We start from the raw sequence: 22,203 nt of genomic DNA on the forward strand, positions 1-22,203 counted from the left end.
GAGATATTCTTCTGCCAGCTGTTGTTGGGGCCCTTTAAGAGCGCTGGTGCACTTAATGAAAGTTCCAGTTAACCTGCATGCAGTATAGGCACAGTATAGGTATGGTATAGCCCTCGGCACAGGTGCAAGGTAGATGTGGTTCAGATGCGGTAAAGGTATGGTATAATGCACTATAGGGTTGTTATAGGTGCAGTCTACGTTTGGAATAAGTGTGGTATAGAATGCAGTATGGGTGTGATATAGATTGCATACACTTGGTGTCCTGCTCTCAGTGGCTCAGTCTCTGCTAGCAGTATCAGCAATGGCGAATAGCCCTCCCACCAGTCCCTGAGAAGCTGCAGTGACTGCTTGCTGTAGAAGGTGGGGTGGGGGCTTTGTTTCTCCACAGGATGCCTCTGATGATCAGCAATGGAAAGCTCTGGGTGAGATGAAGCTCTGTGTCTCCCTGTGACAATGGTGCAGATGTGATCACTGTGGTCTGTGTTGCACTGCCCTGGGATCTCTCTTCCCAGGTCTCAGGCTTGATCTCCGCTGGTCTGGCTTCTCAGCAATCTGGTCACTGTGCAGCAGACATGCTCTTCACAGTTCCCACAGCTTCAAGAGGAAGAGGTTTCCTGGGCAGTTTGACAAAACCCATTTTACCACTTCTCTTCCTTCTCAGTGCTCTGCCTAGAAGTCCATAGGATTTATTGGCTTTAGCTCTCCTCCTTCTGGCTGGAGGAAAATGGTGCAGCATAACATCAGTATCTCAGTTGAGGGAGGGAAGAATAGAAGGTAATGTCTTCTCCATAGTGCTGTAGCCCAGGTGGAATCTCCCATGCATAGTCCCACAAGAAATGTTGGCAGTGCTCCAATGGGCTTGAAAGAGGTGATTACAGCATTCTAGATGGAATATTTTTGTTGGGTTGGTATGGGTAGGTTAGAGAACCCAATACTTCACTGCCATAAAGGGGGATTGGATGAATGACCACTCTTACTGGTGGTTTTAGGTGGCACAGCTGGCACCTGATGACATAGAAGCTTCTACATGCCTTGCAGGGCCTTTATGACTGGCTTAAAGATTCCTGATTGTATCATTTGTTTCTCTTTCCTCCATTTCTCTCTCTCTTATACTAAAAAAACAAAAAACTTTCAATGTTTTCAAAAAATCATAAACCCTTATGTATTAAATATATATCAATATCTGGCTCCTTTGCACTGTCAGGCTGTGCCCATCACATAGCTATGTGTATACTCAATGGTTTGTATTGTCGTCTCTATGTGGACTGGACAATAGGAGTGGTAAATATGCTGGCTACACCAAGTCTCAGCTCAGCAGTAGTCACTGACTGTCACCTATAAAAAGGACATTTGATCAGAACTTTTTTCTCTTGCAGGTGATGGTGGTGTTGGGTTTCCGTGTCCACATCATGGGAGGCTCTATGCCATTGTTCTCCGAGCAAGACAATCCGGCTTCCTTCTCGCCTTACATCCTCACCAGGTATGTGGAAGAGCCGTGGCCTAGGGCCAACACAGTTCTTTGTCTCCAGAAGTGGGATAGGAGCTCTGTCCTGTCTCTGCAGGTTGTATTAACAGTTGTCAAGAATGCAAAGTGGAATACAGCCACATTTGGGTGTGAATAGGCAAAGAAGATCTGTCACAGACTTACTGATAAAATACAACATATTGTATCTATTTAAAATACAACATAGTGTATCTATTTCTCCTAGAATAGTCAAGAGCTTTGCTAATTGGAGAGTTTTGGCTCTGACTTAGCAGGAGGCATCTTGGACCTCTGCAGAGAGACCACTGCTTTCCTATATAAAGCAAAGGTCCTTCTCTCCTGCATTTGGCAGGACACAGGCTTTCTACTAAGATGGATTTCCAAAGAAAATTAATTGTAAGCCTTTGGACACCTTTTGTTTTTATGCACATGGCATATATTTAGCTGTTTAAACTGAATGATTAGATGGACTTTAATGCCTCTTTCATGCTGGTGGCAGTGCCTCTCACCCTCTAAAATATGATCCATGGTGAATTGCTTTTCAGAGGCCAGTGTAGCAGCAGCCCCTCTATTCTGTGTGTCATTTTGTCCTATGGGATATTTCTTGGCGGCGGTCAGTGTCACAGACATCTGACGCTTCTGGAAGTCTTGAGCTGCAATTTCCAGCATTGCTTGCAGATGTGCTAACTCTTCCTGGGTCAAATACTGCCAGTCTTTATAAATGAGGGCTGGTCAGAATCCACTTGTAAATAGGTATTGGGTGCATAAATGAGGTGTGGGATGGATGTGTATTTTTCCTACAATTTTGAGAGGGACAAGACACCCTTTTATACCATCTCAGAGAGGTAGAACATAAAATACACCTCCACTGATGATAACTCAGAGCACATCACAACATTTGGTGATTAGAATATTTTCAATACTCCACATAGGCTGAGCTTCTCTACACTGTTTAAATAAGAAATTGGAATTAGTGGCCCCTTAACAAGTGTCACATGACCATAAACGAAAAGATTTCTGCATCATTGACTGCTCTTCCTCTGTCTTGCAGGTTCCTGACCTTCCTCTACCTCCTGGCATTCAATGCCTGCCTGCTTCTGTCCCCCATCACCTTGTGCTATGACTGGCAGGTGGGCAGTATACCCCTTCTTCATTCCCTCTGGGACAGACGGAACTTGGAGACGCTTGTCCTGTTGGTGGTACTCCTATCCCTTGGCCTGCACTGCCTAGTGGCAAGAAAGGTACTCCTGAATTTATCAAAGAGAACCAGTCACCTGTAAAAAATTCTCAGGAGTGCACAGAACTAAGTGTAGTTTAGTACAGTCCAGTCTTTCTCTGTTCCCCTACAGAGAGTCGGGATGAAACTGGTTCTCCCAGAGCTGAAATTAAAGAGAAGCAATTGGTATCCTATCATGTAATGGTTAGATGAGTGCTCTAGATATTCAGCAGGGAATATATGAATGCCAAGGTCCAAAGACAACTGTAGCTCAGTAGCAACGGTCAGGGGTAGTTGTCCCCTTTTGAGATCTGATTGGCAGCCCAAGCCCAATGGGGAATTATGATAAGGGGCTCCCACCAGTTTTGCCACCATTAGTCTAAAATTTTATCATGTGGGCTACTTGAGCAAAATGTGCTTGTAAAGAAAAATCACGTAATTTTGTTTTCTAACAGAGCCATGTGATCACCATGTCAGCGCTAACATGAGTATCAATGGCTTTGTTGATAACCAAAACCAACTCACAAATTGGCCATACACTCAGCTAGATGACTAGGAACCTGCTGTGCCATCCCCACTTAATAGAAGCTGAAGGGACATGCTGTAAAACTTTTGTCGATTAGTGGTTGTAACAGGTCCTGTTGCCAGATTGCAATATCCTGGCATGGGGGATTCTTCCATCCACTTCATTTGGTTCAGTGTTCAGTGTATGGCCAACCTAACCCTAATGCTGCTTTAAATCTTTGTTGATAATAAAGCCAACCTTAATAATATCTCTGATGCCAACCCAAACCCTAATGCTATTCCTGGGTCTGTGCTGTGCACATTAAGAGGAGCATCCCACCATCCCTGGTGAATTTTTAAATGTATTCTACATTTTTGAGAATGTAACGGGCCAGCAAACACAAACGGTGGAGGGGAACAACCAAAACTCTGACATGGGCAGGAATAGAGTCAGGAATAATGGTACAGAGATCTTGCTGTTGGAGAATCCAAGACATACAGTAAGTATATGAAGCCAGCCTAATAGGCTCCACTGACTCATTAAATGAATGCAAATTCTCTTTAATGAGAAAGGATATTCTTTTCCTGTCAAGTAAACATAACAATATTAACTTAGAAACTGCTCAGTGAAAATTCCCTTTAAAAGCCCTAACTTGTCATGATTTGGACAGGACAAGGGCACCACGCCCTCAGGCACCAGGATTGATTTATAGCAATTTCTTACAATAAGTACAGGACATTTCCTCACTCTCTCCCCCCCCTGCCATCACGCCTCTATATTTGATCATTATCATCTCAGCAGGAAGTTTGTTCAATCATTTCTCTCAAACAAACTCCTGGAAACTTTCTCTCCTGCTGCCAGAACATAAGAGTTTATTTCACAGCTTTCCGTGCTGCTGTCAGTGCTCAGTTATCAGTGTTGCTGGGAACCCAGGTCAGCAGTGCAATAAGGATCTGGTTATGTGTAAATAATTAACAGAACTGTCCTTCTGTTCAATTTCACTACAGAAATTAATTGATTTTGCAAACTGATGTAGAAAATGCATTTTTTTTACTGTTATTTTTCAAAATGAACTGAACAGGATTAGTAAAACGTCAAGATACACAACCAAGCAGAATCATTTTTCTAAAGAAAATTTGGTTTGACAGCAGGGTCTGAGTACTGGAAATATGTGCAAGTGCGCAGTTCTTGTTCTCTGCAGCAACATTAATTAATGCCATCCTGGCATGGGATGGGGCATTGTGTCTGAAAACTATGAGCATGTTCAAACATTAACCGCACTAGCAATATGCATTAAAGAATATGTTACCCCAACATTTCATATTACTAGTTTGTGCCTGCTGTACCATGTACTTGTATCAAAAAGTATCTGTATCAAAAAGTATCCTGTTCTCTTTACATTGCTTCCTTTGTGTGAAATCCCTGGTGTTCCTGCCAGTCCCCCTGCTTTCTTATTAAAAACTGAACACCCTAGGCACATCATGGTCAGTTTTCTGGCTGTGCTGGGAGCTATTCCAGTACTCAGGCTTGTGCTGACATGCTCTCCCTCCCCTTCCCGCACAGCCATTCACTGCAAGGATCTGTATGCTGCTGTTTCTCCTCCCTTAGCTCTTTAGACAGCTGAGAACAGAGGGTATGTGGTCACTTATAAAAAAAGGGGGAAAAAAGGTACCGTATGTAGAATGTTTTTTGTATATCTATACATAAATGTTTTGCCTTTCATTTCTATTTTAAACTTAATGGGTTGTTTTACAAGGTGAGGGTTTGCGTATTTTGTAATGCAGCAGGATAGCAGGCTGGCCCCAACACTGTCTTGTTCTGAGGCATACACCATTGGCACTTCCCAAAGCTGTTACCAAGATAGCAATGACAGCTTGGTTATCTACTGATGATCAGGAGCCAGTATTATTTTGATTATTTTTTTAGGGATCTGATTACAGCACACCAAAATCAAATTGGTTGTTGAGCTTTTCACATTGCCATTGATATTGTGGAGCAATTCTTGCAGTTTTTAGTTCTGTGTTGTATGTGTGTCATGTTTAAAGAAATAATCCATCCTTACGTGATATTTTAGTTATAGATGGAGTGTAAGTTGGGTTGAGTCACCACCTGGTTTGTTATGTCTTGGATACACTAACAATGAGATCTTACTACCATAATTCATTATTCTGATAATGGACACCCTGTAAGTTTTTGTGTTCCTGTCCACATTAGTGTGTCCCAGTTCCTTCTGTTACATTCTACATAATATAAAATAAATTACAAATTGGGAAGGGCGGGGGTCCAAAACTGAGAACTCAGTAAAGAGATCTCACCAGTAGAGTCACTGAGAGATAGAAGAAAGTCAGAAAATCAGGTGGTTTAACTCTCCAGCACCTACCAAACATTAAAATATCAGTTTTAGTTGGAATGTTACTTTAACTAATGTTTCTGTCTGTTCTGCAGAGGACTGGACATCGGGAGGTTTTGGTGGGTCTCCTCTTCCTGGTTTTCCCATTTATACCAGCCAGCAATCTTTTCTTCAGAGTGGGCTTTGTGGTGGCAGAACGAGTCCTCTACATGCCAAGGTATATCCATGACTCTTCATGTTAGCCAAGGGCATGTTTATATACGTACTGTATTTGCCGGCGTATAAGGCGACTGGGTGTATAAGACAACCCCCTAATTTTCCAGTTAAAACATAGGTTTTGGGCTATACTCGCCATATAAGACTACCCCCCTTCCGAGGCAACACCATTTAAAAACATCAGATTTGAATAAACATCACATTTGATTAAATATACACCCACTAATCTGTCAGCTTTCTGGATGTGCGGTAATACTGTATGTACTGTACCTTCAGCTACATACAGTATACAGTATGTATACAGTATACCGCGCTAAGCCAAGCTGGCTCAAAACGAACGTCCCTAATCTGTCAGCCCGTTGGATGTGCGGTAATACTGTATATACGGTAGCTTTGGCTACATACAGTATACAGTATACCGTGCTGAGCCAAGCTGGCTAAAAACGACCGTCCCTACGGTAATCTGTCAGCCCACTGGATGTATACAAAGCCTGCTCGGATTGGCAGAGTCAGAGAGGTGGGTTGATGATGTCACAATCTCAGCCAATCCGAGCAGGCTTTGTATTCATTAATAGAATACATTGCTTGCCATGATTGGCTCAGCGCGGTATACTGTATGTTGCCGAAGCTACCGTTTATACAGTATTACCGCACATCCAGCGGGCTGACAGATTACCGTAGGGACGTTCGTTTTGAGCCAGCTTGGCTCAGCGCGGTATACTGTATGTAGCCGAAGCTACCGTATATACAGTATTACCGCACAACCAGCGGGCTGACAGATAACCGTAGGGACGTTCATTTTGAGCCAACTTGGCTCATCGCGGTATACTGTATAACTGTATACTGTATGTAGCTGAAGCTACCGTATATACAGTATTACCGCACATCCAGCGGGCTGACAGATTAGGGATGTTCGTTTTGAGCCAGCTTGGCCCAAACGAACTAAAAGTTCACATTGTATACCCAGCGTTAAAGACGACCCCCGATTTTTGGGGTATGTTTTTAAGTATAAAAAGTCATCTTATACGCCGGAAAATATGGTATATAAAAATGGAAAGCCCCCCAAATTCTAACTAGCTTTTGGAGTAAGGTGCACATGAGGAGACTTTACACAGAGCAAACAAAACATAATGTACCAGATAGCCAGCAAAAGATAAAAAAAAAATACACTGTTTAACAATTTGCATCAAAAACAGAGGTTATAATTTCACAACATTTTCAAATATATGTGGAAGCCGCACTTCCTCATCAAGGTTCCTCTGTATAGCACAGCCCTAGACAGCCCATTTCTAATTAAAGGTACAGAGACACACCAGAAGCAGAACACAATGGCAGCTGAAGGCATCCAGTGCATCCCTGCACTAATTCCAGCAAGCTAATTAAAAATGGCAGCTGCCAAATTTTTAACAAGCTTTTCAAGTAAGGTGCACATGGAAGGGCTTTTGCATAGAGCAAACTAAATGTTTTTCCAGCACACTTACCAGCTAGCCAGCAAAAAAAAAATGACATTGTCTTAATCTGTGTAAAAAACAGAGGTTCTAGTTGCACAAAGTTTACAAATATATGTGGAAGTTGTACTGTGTTTTATATACTTTTCTGCTGAGCATGAAATGTCAGGGGGTGAGATCTCACCAGAAGGCTGAAAAACTTTACTTGAAGTATCCTGTCTCCCAGCCCCTGAGAGTGCATAACAGCATTAAATAGCAGAGCCTAATTAGGAATAATATAGACAAGCACAGAGCTTTGTTATTTGACACTATCATGCACATTCAGGAGCTGGGGGGGGGGGGTGGCAGGCAAGTAAAGCTTAATAAAGGGGGAGTTAAACAAGTACACTGGTCTATTAATATTAATGATTATAGTCTGAATAGTCAGAGCTTGGATCCAACGCTCTTAATTAAACTGTAACTAAAAGCAAAGCTTTCTTTACAATTTTGAATAGAGCAGAGAGGGATCAAAACACCTGTCAGGTTTTTATTGCTGCCTGTGTCCCTGCTAGGGAGGACACTCTCTTTATTTTTCCCATTTACCATATCATCGAAAGTGTAAGTAAAAGAAAATCCCAAAATTTGGGTTGACATCATATTTCCTTTCAATACATTTCCTTTCAATACATTTCCTTTCAATACATTTTTATTGAATAGTTTTAAGTTAAAAAGATACAGATGCAACCGCTATCATGTATATAGACAATGACGTAACAAATGGTGACAGTCCATGGCGGTCGTATATTAGAAAACATATCCATAAATAGAGACAAGTAATTTACATGTCAAAAGAGAGATAACAGAAACATCAAACATAAAAGTCAATAAATCAGCATAAGGGTGAAAGCAGAACTATACACACATTGCCAAACAGCCGACAATAGCGAAAAAGATAATGACATTTGAAATTAATAAAGTATATTGTTGAACCAAAAAAAATATGGAACGTATCATGAATCATCCTTGCAGAAGAGCCAATAAAATAATAAGAAAAAAGAAGAGAAAGATGAAGAGGGGAGGGAGACAAGAAAGGATGGAAAGGAGAACGTTAAAAGCACGAGTCCAGATTATGGGGCTTCCAGAATTATAGCGAAGTGAAATTATTTATTGATATAGCATGTTGGATCCGTGGAATCCATATTTTGAGGAATCTCTTGTGGGTATCAGAGAGGATGCTAGAGAGTTTTTCAACCAGGAAAACCAGGAAAAAATCTAGGTGACGAAGGACTTCCTTAAAATATATGAATGGTTGTTTCCAGGCTTTTGCTATAGTTTGTTTAGCCGCCAATAATACGTATGTAGTCAACTTGAATTGGTGTTTTGAAAGACCTGGGGGTTTCAGGTGTAAAAGGACATGCCAAGGATCTCTAGGGAGAGGACAAGTTGATAGTGAATGCAAGAGTTTAACCACTTGACAACCGGGCTATACCCGAATGACAGCTACAGCGTGGTCGTCCAGTTCTGGGAGGGCATCATATGACGTCCTCCCAGAACGCGCCCTCCCATTAGTCCCCAGCAGACTCACCTGATCACTGGGTTAATGCAGTTGCCGGTTGTCGGCTGCACTTTCCTCACACTGTCACAACGTGAGGAAAGTACTGCCAATAACCGGCAATTGTCAAAAAACAGATCGGCACTGATCATCAGAGTACCCTGATGATCAGTGCCCAGCAGTGCCACCCACCTGTGCCCAGCAGTGCCACCCACCTGTGCCCAGCAGTGTCACCCATCTGTGCCCTACAGTGCCTAGCAGTGCCACCCATCTGTGCCCAGCAGTGCCCCCCATCAGTGTTGTCAAGCAGTGCTAACCAACAGTGCCCAGCAGTGCCGCCAGTCAGTGCCATCAATAATAAAAAGAGGGGGTGCAGCGCTAGTAAAATCCACAAAAGGTCATAAATATATAAAACAGGCTAGGCCAATCACAGCCCATCTGTGTCATGTGATTAGCCATGGCCAATCACAGATAATCACAACGAAAAAACCCTGAATTAATCGATTTCATTCAGTTAAATGCTTGCTTATAGCAAAGAAATTCTTTGCTATAAGCAATCAAATTGTGTAAAAAAAAAATACTGATCACTTCCCCAAAGTAGTACAATCTTACCATTAAAATCTTAAAAAAAGAGAAAAATTTTAATAACAATAAAAAAAATAATAAATAAAAATAAAAATTTAAATAATATTATAATTTTTTGTTTTTCATACTGCCACCAGTCAGTGTTCCTGATCACCGCCACACCAGTTATATACTGACGCTGTACTGCACTGGTGACAGTATGTAAAAAAAAAATTGTAAAAAAATTGTTTTAATTTCTTCATTTTCTGAAAATTACAACTTCAAAAAACTCGCCATGCCTCTTATAAAATACGTCAGACTATCTACTTTGCAAAAAGGGGTCATTTGGGGGATATCTGTACTGTTTTGACATTTTTGGGCCTCAAGAAATTAGATTGGCTGTCAGTACTTCAGGATTGATACATTTTCAGATATATCCCATAGTTTGTGAAATCTATAACTTTCCTACAAACTAAATAATAAACACTGATTTGGGTTATTTTCACCAAAGACATGTAGCAGAATACATCTTGGCGTAAATTTATGAAGAACAATTATTTATTTGCAAACTTTTATAACAGAAAGAAAGAAAAATGTGGGTTTTTTTTTCAAAATGTTTGGTCTTTTTTTGTTAATTTAGCAAAAAATAAGAACCCCCGCGGTGATTAAATACCACCAAAAGAAAGCTCTAGTTGTGTGAACAAAATTCTAACATTTTAGTTTGGGTACAGTGTTGCTTGACTGCGCAATTGTCATTTGAAGTGTGAATTGGCCTGGGCAGGAAGGGGGTAAAAGTGCCCGTTGTTGAAGTGGTTAATGAGATGACTATACTCATTGACCAGTGGAGAGATTTGGTCAGCCAGGATGGCTGAGCTAAACCTACTTTTAATGGTAAATGTTTAAAATTGTATATAACAATATGTCCATATCAACTGATACTTTTGAAATGTGGTTTTCACTAGAGGTCACCTCTTTTTATGTATTTTTTATCATATTCTGTTTGGTTTGCACAGTTTTGTGATAGGTTCATTTCATAACAAAAACAAAGCAACACCCAAAAGACTAATGTCTTCACATACTCCTAATTATATTCCAGTTGCTACAATTAAACACGTTCATCTGTCTGAGCTGAGGGCAAAACAAACAGACTTTTGGAGGTCGGATTCAATGTCTCTGGAGATCTTTCAGAAGAAGATCTGTTCTGTGTTCTATCTTGGCGGGAAGGAGTACAGCTCTGCCAATGTGGGATTATCGCCAGCCAGGATGTTATGATATGTGTAATCCAGGGGCCCAGCTCCAGATACAGTTACAGAAACACAACACCGAACAAAGCATCATTACTATTCCAATAGCACACAGCTATCAGTATATTTACCAGGACCTGAGACTCTGCTCCTTCCTTACTGTGATGAGCATCCGTGTTATCTATGTGACCGAATAGACATTTTTTTTCAGAGCAGTTGTATATAGGACAGATATCTCCTGCAAACCTTTGGCACAGATTTCTTGTTTGTGTGTTGAGAGTGATTTTTTTTTTTGTTAAAGTGTTACTAAACCCAGGACCCTGCATTCACTATATCTGGTCTCCCACAGTACACAGAACATGGAAATGCAATTATTTTAGTAAATATAAACTGCTAAATACCTTTTCTCATCAGCAGTATATAGCAGTCTTGTGACTTCTATCAGTGTCCAGCAGAGCACTAGCTAAAGTTTGTAGGAGGAGTTTTATTTTGCTCTAGGAGGATGCAGGACCCCTGACCTCTGTCTGACCAGTGCTGATTGGCCCTGTGCTGATCACATGCACTCTCCCAAGAAAAAAAAACATCTCTAGCAATGCACACCAAACTGAGCATGTGCAAAATGCCTACAGTCCTGCCTGTGTGGCTCCCCTGCACACCTGGATAGATGGGGAGATGGGGGCAGAAAATAGAGGAATGAAAAAAGAAATGATGTGGCGCTGCTACCTATGAATAAACCCTAAACCTGTAAAAAATACACTCATAAACGCATGTAAATATCCACAATAAAACAAATAAAATGAATACACAAATAAAGTGATATTATAGTGCATGTGATAAATGCCAACTATGTAAGTGAAAAAAGGAACATGCATAAGCTGATAATGATGCAAAAACGCAGTGTATGTGCATAGAAAACAAACCACACAACACTCACACCAATCTGGACAGCCCAGTGGAAGTCACGAGACACACGTGACGTAATGCGTAGGCATGCGGTGACGTACTTCCAGTCGGACGCCATCTTTGTGCACCCATTCAGCTACACCCATTGTGAAGGGAAATATCTGTTTATGCTGTTCACAAGAAGGAGGATTATGTGAGTGCATATCTTACTGTTACCTACATTTATTAATAAAAACAGTATTACACTATTTGTGGTTTGTTTTCAATGTATTCATTTTATTTGTTTTATTGTGGATATTTACATGCGTTTATGAGTGTATTTTTTAGAGGTTGGGGGTTGGCAGCTTCATTTGATATTCTTAATATAGGCTTAGTAGCGCAGGAGGTTTACACTTTTTATAGAATATAGAGGAACCAATCCCTCCATTTTCCTCCTGCAGCCTGAATGCCTTCGGGAGGGAGAGGAGCAGAAGTGGGCATTCGATGACTGCAGGAACAAAATGGAGGGATTGGTTCCTCTATATGCTGGTCCTGCTATCCACCTTCTTTCTGCTGCCCCCTGGTCCCCTGTGCTTTCTCCGAGCCCCCCCCGTGCTCTTTCCGGGCCCTCCTGTGCTCTTTCCGGGCCCCCCTGTGCTCTCTTTCCGGGCCCCCTGTGCTCTCTCCTGGCCCACCTCCTTTCCCACAGTGCTGCTGGGTTTCCCCCTCCCCTCTCCCGATGGCTGCTGCAGTGAATGTGTCAGGAGCTATTCCTGTCCATTTATCCTGTGCAGTTGAGGCTGCAGAGATGGAGGTTGAAGGCTGTCTCATTCTCCTTTCTCTCTCTCAAAGGTGGAACATCAGAGGTCTGTTTAGACCCCTGATATCTCACCAAAGCCCTCAATGGGGCTCCTAAAAAAAAGTGTAAAATAATTTAAAATAATATTGTAAAAAAAAATAAAATGTTATAATTAAATAATTAAATTAAATAATGAAAAAAACCCCAAAACTACCATGGTCACAAAATTCGCACTTGTATCCAGGTCCTGGTGTTGCTTAGAGGGAAGGGCTTGGGCTTGGAGGGAAGGGCTGGTTTCTTGAACCAGGGACCTGAAGGTTCTAGTTACGCCTCTGTGTACCTTTATAGTACAGTACATTTTCTTAGGACAGATTTGGATACATATATTTTTAGTTTCTATGTTTCAAGAAGCAAGAAATTTAAAAAAAAGATGTCTTTTCCTGTAATTATTCCCAACAAAACAGTTAAGTAATTAGCACAGCCTCTGTAACCCAAAATAGAACTGTCAAAGTCTGCTGATTAAAAGATAATAAGTGTGAAAACATGTGTAACATAACAAAATGGTAAAGACCAAAGTGAAGGTTTGCATTTTACTTTCGGACACCTTTATTTCCATTTCAACCCACACATAAGAAAATATTATTTTTGCGTAAATTGTTAAAACTCAGGTAAGATCATGTTGAGTTTGCGAGAATGCAATATAGCACAATAGTGACTACTTTGCAGGTTTGTGATATCTAAATATATATCCACTTTGTGGACCACCCGCCTACAATGTACTGCTGATGGGTGACCCGAACAGGCACAGCAATATACCTGTCACAAGGTTTGGAAAAAGAAAAAAAATACATTTTTGTTTTCTTTCTTCATTTTCAAAAAACTTGTTGCAATAAATGATCTGCAAAATACTCACCATGCCTCTTAGCAAATACCTTGAAGTGTCTACTTTCCAAAAAGGGGTCATTTGGGGGGTGTTTGTACTATTCTCATATATCAGGGCCCCTGAAACTGTGATAGGTAGCGAGGAAGTGAAACGGGAAATTGTGCCCTTTGAAAACCTGAAGGTGATCATTGGATTTTGGGCCTCTATACAAGGCTAGGCTCTCAAAAAGGCTCACACATGTAGTATCCCCATGCTCAGGAAAAGTAGCAGAATGTGTTTTGAAGTGTAATTTCACATACACCCATGACATGTGTGAGAAATATCTAATTAAAATGACAACTTTAAGAAAAAAAAATTTTTGTTCTGTTATTTTCCAAAAACCTGTGGAAAAAAATAAAACCTTCCGTAAACTCAACATACCTCTTGGGTGCTTTGGGTGTCTACTTTCTAAAAAGGGGTCATGGGGGTGGGGAGTTTGTACTATCGTGGGATTTCAGGGCCTCTGAAACTGTGATAGGTAGTCAGGAAGTGAAAAGAGGAAATTATGCCCTTTGAAAGCCTGACAGGGGTCATTGGTTTTTGGCTCCCGTATGTAGTTTTGAAAAATGAAAATAAAAAAAATACATTTTTGTTTTCATTCTTCTTTTACCAAAAACTTGTGATATACATACATATATATATATATATATATATATATATAGTCAAGAATTGTGTTTGATGTAATCTGCTACAAGTGATATTGGATGGGACCCAACAGATCCGCAGAGTCGCAATGCTATTTTTAAACAGCCCTGGGGACTCAAATGGTTGATAAACCTGTATAAAGTGAGGCATGATGCCATACACAATTTAGGGTTTACATATACTTTAAGGATTTGGGTGAAGGATAAGGATTATATGTTCAGGAATACAATGTATACATCTACATAAACACTAGAAAACCTCTTTTGGCAAACCTGATTGCTTTGTTATTTGCAGTATGGGCTTCTGCATTTTATGTGTCTACGGAATGAGGGCCCTTTACACCCGAAGCAGCCCACGTGGATCTTCAGCTATCATCTTTAGCTTTTTTCTTCTGTTGCTCCTCTTCTCCTGGAAATCTGTGTCACAAAGCAAGTGCTGGCAGTCACGGGAGTCTCTGTTCAGGTATGCAGTGTACTGATTGACCTGATTATCTGATCTCAGTCCATTACCTTCCTCACAGTTGTTCTTGCCCCAGGTCCGGTGTGCAGACTCTGCCACACAATGCTAAAGTGCACTATAACTACGCCAATTTTCTGAAGGACCAGAACCGAAAACAGGAGGCTGTAAACCACTACAGGACTGTCTTGAGGTAAGTCCCGTCGAGGGGCGGATTGACAACTCATGGGGCCCCCGGGCAATAGGGGATCATGGGGCCCCTGTGTCCTTGCCCAAACTCAAAAAAGCCTATGAAAAAGGGGCATCTCATGGGGCCCCCTACTGACCCCGGGCCCTCAGGCAGTGCCCAAATTTCCAAATGGTCAGTCCGCCCCTTGTCCCATCTTTATCAGGTGTCAAGGAATTTGAAATGTTAGATTTCTACCTATTTTCATAGATTTGAATGTCCTGAGCCAAATCAAAATGACAGTGGTATTTTTGGCAATTTAGTATTCCAAAAGGCTTCTGGGAGAAAGGGACCAAAAGCTGCTCTGCCTTATATCTGCTTCCACTTTTGCCTGAGAACCCTTAGCTTGACTACCAGTGCTCCAGGTTCTACCCTCCTATCTTACTAACCCTGGTTGAATATGCAAAGAAAGTAGTTCATGCTGGTTTTTGAACCCATCATTTCAGAAAACAGGCTCCCAAGAGCTTCTCAAACCATTCTGTACAATTCTGAATTATTTGCTGCTCTGTAATACACATTTGGTTCAAGTTTCTATTGACTTCAGTGCAGTGGGACCTCTGGTTTGGAAATGCCAAATTGTGGAGGTTTGCAAATTTTTTAAATGTTTAGCGGAACCACAATTGATCAAACTTTTCAGATGTTTGTATTCTCTATTATACAAGTAGGACCCCTGGGCATTCATTCAGCTGGCTAAGAAACAAAACTGATCGGCAACAGAATATTTTTCCTTATGGATAAATGGAAAGTCCACTCTTTTGACAGCTCCTGTCCTCCCCCCCATCACATATGCCTTTAAAAAAACATTTGTAAACAAACTGACATCGACATGCCTTCTAGTAGAACTGGGAGTTCAAAATCTTGCAATAGTGCACTCCAACCTATTGCAAGAGTGCCTTCTTAAGGGATTTCGAGTTACCAGTTCTTCTAGAAGGCACAAGGATGTCACCCATGCCTTCCAGGAGCATTGGAGACTGAGCCAAGGTAAATTTTTTTTCTTTTGGATTAATGTTTTGTTTACAAATGCCTTTTTGAGGTTCATTGTGCTGCAAGATAGGGGGTTGTTAAAAAGAGGGCCTTCTATTTGCTACAGAAAGTCCACTTTAAAGAAAAGTATGTATTTTGGTATATTGAATTATTTATTTTATTGTGATTTTTACACCAAGGTTTATATAATTTGTGAATTTGTCCTTTTAAAGCGACATTTAAACAAAGGAAAATATATATATATTCACGCTTACCAGTTCTTAGATGTGGTGACTGGACTGCATTAGTAATTTTTCAGGCTATGAACAATTTCATCAAGTACAGAAAATACCTGTTGATCCTACTTGAAACACATGAGTTTATTTACTAAAGCTGGAGAGTGCAAAATCAGGCTCACTTCTGCATAGAAACCAGTCAGCTTCTAACCTCCGCTTGTTCAATTAAGATTTGGCAGTACAACCTGGAAGCTGATTGGTTTCTATGCAGAAGTGAGCCTGATTTTGCACTCTCCATCTTTAGTAAATAAACCCCACAGTGTCACTGTGACTTTCTATGAGATGAAAAAATAGACTTTATTGTGTAAACTACTAACCACATCAATCCATCATGTAATGAAGATGAACAAGGCCAGTCATGTTTAAAATCCAGCACACTGTGGAGAAAAAGCCAGCACACCAAATCTCAGACCTCAATATTTTACTGAGATGGCTGCAAGGATAGTTTTAGAGTACAAACAAAGGCATAATAACATTAGTGTGCCTGGAATTCAGCTTAATTGTCCATGTACAATGTGCTTAATAACCGATGCTTCTACAGTAGTTTTTGTTTTGCTTTTAGAAGCAGCTCAATGTTATCCTGTGTCCATGAACATTAGGAAGTTTAGATGCATATTTTAGGCTCAGCTTTTTTAGAGGTAGAAAAAAGAAGCCTTCTGGTTCGCGTTTTTGAGAGGACTTTTCTGGCAGAAAAAAACACCAAACACCCCTAAGCACATGTCCAAAAACTCTCTATATGAGCTTTTTTTTCTGCCAGAAGAACTGCTAGATTTTAAGTCCAGTGTGCATGGACCCTTAAAGTTAACTTACAGGCTGCATTTTTATATTCATGCATTATAAGGTCTGCTTTAGTCTTTTGCTTGTTTCCCTATCCCCAGGTTATACCCACAGCACTCAAGCGCCCTCAACAACCTTGGCACATTGACCACCAATGCCACTGCAGCCGAGGAATATTACCGCAAAGCCCTAGCAATCAGCCCGCAACACAGCCGGGCGCTCTTCAATCTAGGCAACCTGCTTCGGTGAGGAAGTCTGCTAATCATTGGGTTATTCCAGATGGCAGCAATGATGGCCAAAATTCATGGCCCACACAGGCCAATCAGATATAACTTCTTATTAGCTTAGAACCATCAGGGCTTTGAAAGTTAATTTTCTATTGGTTGTTGGAGGTCAGTGCACTCTGTTACTGCTCTTTTGCTAATTTGAAGTAGATATCTTATGACATACATTTCAAATCCTAAAGTGATCTGCATAGCCTTCAACATGACTCACTGCTTGAAGACAGTTATCTCCATGAGCCACTGTTGTTGGCATAACTGAAGACCCACACTGGCCAAAATTCAGATTATTTCTGTGTATGTTCATAGCTCATAGCACCTTTTAAGCACTGCTTGGTGCCAGTGGTTCATCTAAACAATGAGATAGTGCTGTGATTTTTTTTTTTTAACATTGTGACAGGTCATTGTATCAGGTAGTCATGAAAATGTTAGAGGGTAAAGGGTGTTTGTCATGTGTCTGTGTCTCTGCTGTAGGACGCAGGGGCGGAATGAGGAAGCAGAGCTTCGTCTGAAGGAATCCCTTCTTTACGGACCATATTTTGCAGATGCCTATTCCAGCCTGGGATCGCTGCTGGCTGATCAAGTGAGACTCTCTTTTTAATATTCTCCTTCCTTCTGTCCCTATCATTGTTAAAGTAGTGGTGATGGTTTTTTGGACTTGCTTCAAGCAGATTTTGCATTCCTATAGAGTTTTATGTGAATGCAAAACCACTTGAAAACCAAAAAAAGCCCATTGACACAGGCCCTGCCATTGTTGAGCTCTACCACTACAGAAAACGCTAACCCTACTGCTTTGGAACTTTGAGTCACTGGCCCCGAACAAGTATGTAGACTCTCACCTTCCTGATCTGCCTGTCATTTACTTTTTAGAATCTAACCCTGACTACTGCACACACATCTTGTAATTCAGCTTCTCAGCATCTTTCTGATGGCAAAAGGAGGAGAACTCAAAAATGTGGTGATCCCATGAGAAGTGAATATCTGGGTTTCTTGTCAAGTGCCCTGGGGCCTGCCTGGCATCTATAAAGAAAGAAAAAAAAGATGGCGGAAAGACCAAAAGTGAGTCAAAGGAAGTTTTAATTGTTCATCAAATTAATGAATGAAACAGTCAACGTGTTTTGGGTATCTGAAAACTCCCCATTCATAAAAGTGTATTTTCTGTTGTATTTGCTTTTTACTTTATGCAGCCCTGAAAAAAGAAATAGTGTTCAGACCTCTGAAATACATTGGCTGTTTTATTTAATTATTTGATGAGCGATTAAAGCTTCCTTGTTTGGTCTGGCACTCTAAATTATCCATCTTCTTATCTGGAGCCTTAGAAATTGGTTTGACATTCTGCAATATTGCATTACTGATTAAGGTTGTTCCAAGCACTTCTCTGATAATTATTCAAGGATTTAGAGAGGGCAACCTGGGAATTGTCCTTATATTGAATTTGTGCATATGCGTTGGAATTCATTAATGTAGTCTGAGGGCAGGCTTTCTATTCCTGAAAAAAGCCAGGAACAGAGATGGCTACAGTGTCTGCCAGATCTGAAAAAGCTGTGTGGAGAAAAATGAACTGGGTTTGGTTATGGGTTCCAGCTCCACTTGAAAGTCCAAATTTGAGGTCTCTTAGTAAACAAATATTCAGTCCTTGTCTCATGTACTCAGCCATGTAAATACACAAATGCACCAATTTTGGATGGGAGCCAATTATTCTATAAGTCTCAGCATTATGGGAAGAAACACCCAGGGAGAACATATCAATTTCATGCAATATCCAAGGCAAAAATTGACCCCAAAGCCCCAGCGCCATGAGGCACCCGATTAGCGAGGATTTATTGTAGGAAAAAAAGAGTCCTTTGGCATGGAATAGGTTATTACTAGTACCAACGGTAATTTTTAACAGATGTTGCAAGCCTCTTTATAGTATGGATAGACAAATGCAACTCAATCCAGTTGTCTCTACTTGTTCTGGGGCTTCACTGAGATTGAAATAATCCTGAGACTACAGCTAAGAAGGTGTTACTATTGGGTCACACTGTGTTACAACTTTTCCTTAAACAAGTCTCCTGTTTTCTCCTGCTCTACCTTCTCCTTCAATCTCCTCAGAAACGTCAGCAAGAAGCAGAGGAGGTCTATATGACAGGAATCAAGAACTGTCCAGACAGCTCGGATTTGCAGAACAACTATGGAGTATTCTTGGTGGATTTTGGTGAGTAACCTTTCTCATTAATGTAATTAAAGCCCAAGTCCCTCAAGAGTTTTTTTAAAGCAGTTTTTTCTGTATTACTTGTTGCCCTCTTTGTTTTGGTGGGGCGGGGGGAGAGTGTTATGACAAATGACCCCCCCAAACAGGTTAGTGTGCTAAACCTGTTGGTGAATAAAAGAACCAGAACCTTCTCTAAGTGGAAGAGTGGGTTTGATAATAAAGTTGGTAATGCCTACACCCAGGACAGGTGAGCACATTCACAGAGGCCCTGTCCTGGGTGGAGGGAAATTAACTAGTAATCTAAACACTGGGAACACAGAGGAACTGCTGCTCCTACTATAACATTAACTATAAATATATAGATGCACACCAGGATGGAAATAATACAAACTTTATATAAGAAAAGATTAATAACAGTACATACAGTACATTGAAAGTACAAGCAGGTATTATCAGCAAAGGGTAATTGTTAATTAACCCCTTTGTACTGCAGCATGAAGGGGTTAGTAAACACTGACACTGGTGCCACTAATGCAGCACAGAGGGGTTAATTAACTGCCACTGGTCACTGATGCATCAGTACCAGTGGCAGCACATTAACCCATTCATGCTGCATATTACTAAAAACATTGTTAATTATTTTTATAACAACCTCTGCTTACCTGGTGGTGTGTTTAGCATATTATCAGATACCCACCCACCCAGCCGATCCAGCGCTGTCCAGCTGAGAACTTCTTCACTTCTGGCAGTGCTCGGTCCCAAGCTGCCATGTTTTACAGTGATGTAGGCTTCCAGTTGTTCCGGATTCAGCCAGCACACCTCCCAATGACAGCGACGACGTGCCAATAGGCCCATCCCCTCCTCCTTTACTGAATAGAGGGACAATGCCTCCTGGGATATGAAATGTGCATATCCCAGGATGCAAAGGGAGCACAGTGCACATAATTTGCCTAGGCAAGGGAGGTGGAGCCAAACATTTCCTTAAAAAAAAGTAAATAAAGAGAAAAAAGCTTGCTGTACATGTAGAGGACCAGAGGAGGGGTACAGCAAAGGGATAAAGTTTTGTACAGAGAAGATCCGCTTTCAAGTAGAGAACCATAAGAATAGGGGGAGGGGGGGAAGGGTCCAGTTTGCCATTTTCGCCCTGAGCACTGCAGCAATATTGCAATAAACAAGTTCATCTGCTAATATACTGTAAGTTGACCACTACAAACCATACGTACAGCAGCACAAACCTAGCTCATGCACTGTGCATGAGAGATAATAACAATAGGACAGATACTTGTCTTTCCGTAGCATTCTGGTCAAGAAGTTATGGACAGCTGCAGTAAAACAGCCAGAACATAGGAACAATTATCTAATAGTCTCAGTTTCTGGACTGGATAAAATACAGTACTGCAATAATGCAGCTCCTGTGTGTGGACATGTGGTGTCAGTTCCTCTCTCTCTCTCTCTCTCTCTCTCTCTCTCCACTTCCTCTTTCTGGGGTTTTTAAGCCATCCATCAGGGACAGAAAGTGTTAAAGAGGATTTCACCTTGTAAACAAAAATGTAAAAGTCAGCAGTTACAAATACTGTAGCTACTGACTTTTAAAAAACACACAGTTACCTGGCCCAGGATACAGCAATGTCCTCACTCGACCCAGCTATTTGTTGGTCTTTGGGTCCAGCTGCAGGCAACTTAACTGTGGGTAGCCAATTGTGACTTCTTGCGGCTTCACAGCTAGCTGCCCACAGCACATGCCTGAGCAGTGCTGTGCCCCATGAATGGTCCTGCAGTCTCCTGGGACCTGTGACATGTCCCAAGAGGCTGCAGGGAAAGGAGGGGGGAGGGACTTCCACTTCATTTGCCTAGGCGGTCGGAGAGAAAGTGGGAGTGGGTACCTGTTAAAATCATCAAAACAAGTACCTGCTCCCCCCAAAAAAAATTCTAAATATGAGAGAGGAGGAGGAAAAGCAGGACTTTTGGGTGAAGTTCCGCTTTAATACATATTAAGGCAGTTGTAAAGGCTTAAGGTACCTTTTGAGTGCAGCAGTGCCCACAGCCCCCTCAATACTTACCTGAGCCTCATCGAGATCCAGCGATGTGCAATACAGCCTTGGCTGTCCCGGGTCTCTGTCTCCTCATTGGCTGAGACAGCAAGCGGGAGCCATTGTTCATTCAGCCAATGAGGAGAGAGAGGGGCGGGGCCATGGCACAGGTCCGTGTGTGAATGGACGCTTGGAGCAGCGGGTGCCCCCATAGCAAGCTGCTTGCTTTGGGGGCACCCGACAGAAACGAGGAGCCAGGAGAGACTGTGAGGGACCTGAGAAGAGGAGGATCCAGACTGCTCTGTGCAAAACCACTGCACAGAGCAGGAAAGTATAGACATGCTTGTTAGTTTACAAAAAAAAATTAACCTTTAGTATCACTTTAAACATAACACTGTGATATTAGCAGCTAACAGTACAGGACAGCAGATCCCTACATACTAATTTGCTTGTCCCTATAGTAATTGTCCCTAGTCTGCTCTCCCCATTACCGCCACAATGTCTCCCGCAATGTCCTACTAATTTGTTCTCTGCATAGCCCTGCTTAGTAGTTCCTTTGCCACTGATATCCTTGGTCTTCTGGGTTAAATGATGCCAAGATTCATTTAACCCACTTCCTCTGAGTGTCGGGTGTCATAGGCCTACGCTTTTAAAGGGAGTCACCGCAGCACCCTGCACTCTCAGTGTAAGAATCCTGAGAATGCAACTGGCATCATTTGTATCAGTAAGGATTGGTCAGCACTGGCACAGAGAAGAGGATAGTCATTAGCTTTGCACAGTGGCCAGAAAGGAGTGACGCAGGAACCTGAAGACGCAGCGAGGGTGGAGCAGAGGCTGTGAACTCTTGTATGTAATTGTGCCATAATGTGCACTTTTGCTCTGATTACTTTATGAGAAGAGCCCACCCCCACCCAACAGACTTTAGTCCTGCCTTAAGTACTTTATCTTTTCTGCTTTTCATTACAACTTATTATACTCAGTCATTACATTCCCTCCAGCCATTGTTATCCCATTTCAACAAAATCCAGCACATCTGCACTTTATTAACAGCCTCTCTCCCTAGCTGGGGGGCCTCTTCATGCACCATTGTTAAAAAATTATTTTGGTTTGTACTCAGATTTGGCTGGACCCTTGTAAAAATAAGCGCTTGCTTCTCATGATTCTATTTCCCTCTT

At 41.5% G+C, this 22,203-nt stretch overlaps 1 protein-coding gene across 2 annotated transcripts in view; it reads left to right on the forward strand.

Annotated features, from left to right (window-relative positions):
* The window catches only part of TMTC1 (transmembrane O-mannosyltransferase targeting cadherins 1), a 74,768-nt gene that overhangs the window by 25,912 nt on the left and 26,653 nt on the right, over positions 1 to 22,203 (forward strand). For both annotated transcript variants that reach the window (XM_089671735.1, XM_089671736.1), the window contains exons 7-14: positions 1,377 to 1,480; positions 2,535 to 2,724; positions 5,650 to 5,771; positions 14,100 to 14,267; positions 14,341 to 14,454; positions 16,625 to 16,768; positions 17,279 to 17,387; positions 18,899 to 19,001. In XM_089671735.1, the coding sequence (XP_089527861.1) occupies positions 1,377 to 1,480; positions 2,535 to 2,724; positions 5,650 to 5,771; positions 14,100 to 14,267; positions 14,341 to 14,454; positions 16,625 to 16,768; positions 17,279 to 17,387; positions 18,899 to 19,001 (1,054 nt within the window). The remainder of the gene's footprint in view (positions 1 to 1,376; positions 1,481 to 2,534; positions 2,725 to 5,649; positions 5,772 to 14,099; positions 14,268 to 14,340; positions 14,455 to 16,624; positions 16,769 to 17,278; positions 17,388 to 18,898; positions 19,002 to 22,203) is intronic.

This window comes from Staurois parvus, unplaced genomic scaffold, assembly GCF_062004578.1.
Source record: "Staurois parvus isolate SC_StPar_1 unplaced genomic scaffold, SC_StPar_1.0 ptg000114l, whole genome shotgun sequence".
Taxonomy (NCBI): Eukaryota; Metazoa; Chordata; class Amphibia; order Anura; family Ranidae; genus Staurois; species Staurois parvus.